General features: G+C 46.0%; 1 protein-coding gene across 1 annotated transcript in view; it reads left to right on the forward strand.

Annotated features, from left to right (window-relative positions):
• Nucleotides 1–467: 467 nt before the first annotated feature.
• Nucleotides 468–2,056, forward strand: part of LOC103366562 (augurin-A-like) — a 2,831-nt gene continuing 1,242 nt past the window's right edge. Inside the window, exons 1-2 of the mRNA XM_008294332.1 lie at nucleotides 468–625; nucleotides 1,858–2,018. Of these exons, the coding sequence (XP_008292554.1) occupies nucleotides 568–625; nucleotides 1,858–2,018 (219 nt within the window). The 5' untranslated portion in view covers nucleotides 468–567. The remainder of the gene's footprint in view (nucleotides 626–1,857; nucleotides 2,019–2,056) is intronic.

Genomic DNA, 2,056 nt, shown 5'->3' on the forward strand with positions numbered 1-2,056 from the left:
TTCAGCTGGAATCAGATGTTGATGATTCACCTTCAGAGGAACACCAGAACCTCCTGAGGTGCAGCAGCAGGTTCTACAGCTGGTCTCAGATGTGGGAAAACTCCCACAATGCTCTCTGGCTGCCAACCAGGAAGTGATGTCTCCTCTGGTCTGAACTGTATGAAACTGTCAGAGTCTCCCTCTGGTGGAAGCAGCAGGTACTGCAGCTCACGATCACACTAAGTAAATCCATAATATAATAAATATAATATAATAAATATAATATAATAAATATAATAAATAAATATAATATAATAAATATAATATAATAAATATAATAAATATAATATAATAAATATAATATAATATAACATTGTTGGAGCTGCTGTTATTGACTATGGATGAGCTGATCGTTGCTCCTATCACCTGGGAGCTGCTGGTTCTGTGTCTCTGCTGGTTCTCGGTAGATCCCGGCTCCTCCCTCCTGCTGCTCACCTGCGAGCCTCCCCTCAGGTGAGGACATTCCTGGACCAGCAGCAGCAGGTTCAGCAGCAGGAATGTTGGACACACAGTCAGAGAGAAGAAGCCATGAAGCTGGAAGCAGCCGCTGCTCTGCTGCTGCTGCTGCTGTGCTGCGACGCTGCAGGTAAAACACACAACATCTGGACCGCCTGCTGGTCCAGGGTTCTGCTTCACGTCGCTCTGGTTCACTCTAAACTCTAAGGAACATTTCAAAATGCAAACTCTTGATTTTCTGAAAGGACAAAAACTGAAATCCAACTTAAAGCCAGGAGCATCCAGAGGTTGAACATCTGGCCTGCTGCTGGTTTTGTTTTCAGACAGAACCACCTCATTCCTGTTTAAATCTTTCAACGCTGACTTTTATACGAAAGCTTCTCCTTCGTTCCTTTAGTCCTCACCAGGTGTGTGTCATCTCTATAAAGACCAGTTCAGACTTTGGATTCATTTGATTAGATTTTCTTACTTTGTTTTTGTCCGTGTTCGTCTCGTTGGTGTCAGAATGTATTTTTCATTATTTAACTTTTTGATTTAACCTGTTTTAACTTTTCAGCTGAATTATTTTTACTCCGTTTCAAACCAACACGTTATTGCTTTTAAATCTGTTTTCTTGCTCCTGCTTCTCAGACTGAATGAAATGAGCCAATCAGGCGCGTTGTTGCTGCTCTGTGGGTTTACCAGTTACAACAGTTTTTACTCTGAGCTGGAGGTCAGTTTGAGAAACGGCAGAAGATTCTGAACCTGCAGCGTTTTTCAAAATAAAACTCCTGCGCCGACAGTCTGACGTTAATCCTGAAGCAGCTGCAGGAAACTTTCAGACGAGCTGCAGGCGACAGCCGATCAATAATCAATCAAACCCTGAACTCAGAGTTGCTGCAGCTGCAGGTTCTAACATGAGAGTTCCTTCATTGACCTCCAACAAACCAGTTCCACACCAAACTGCTGGTGTGACTGGTGAAGCAGAACCCTGACCCTGTTCGATCCAACACGCTGAGACGCTGCCGTCTGCAGCAGCAGCTCAGACGTCAGTCAACAGGAAGTCTAACGATGTCTGGATTCATCCAAAATGGCTCCGATTGTCCAAGACAACAGTAATTCTGATGATGATGATGATGATGAATTATTGGATGAAGCAGGACGTTCAGCCGGCTGGAGGAAACCTGTTTCTCTTTGAGTTATTTCTTCTCTTCACAAACTGCTCAGTGAAAGTCCTGCAGGAACGTTCACACTGGCAGCGTCGCGCCGCCTCAGCTGTCTGTAGTTATATCATGATGAAGGTGACGATGATGAAGCCGGCGGCTCAGTGCGCTGACCTTCATGCTCTTACTGTGAAGCCACTAACACTTCCTGTGCCGTCAGATGGCGGACCGATGGGGCCTCTGGCGCCGGCGGTGGAACCCGATCGGGCCAACGAGTTCCTGAGGAGACTACGGAGGCCCAGGAGGAACATCTGGGACCGCAGCAGGCCAGATGTTCAGCAGTGGATCCAGCAGTTCATGAGTATGGGCTACGACGAGGCGGTATGGAACCACAAACACAACTAACAACCAGGTTACAT

The sequence above is a fragment of the Stegastes partitus genome, unplaced genomic scaffold, assembly GCF_000690725.1.
Source record: "Stegastes partitus isolate 25-593 unplaced genomic scaffold, Stegastes_partitus-1.0.2 Scaffold954, whole genome shotgun sequence".
NCBI classification, from domain to species: Eukaryota; Metazoa; Chordata; class Actinopteri; family Pomacentridae; genus Stegastes; species Stegastes partitus.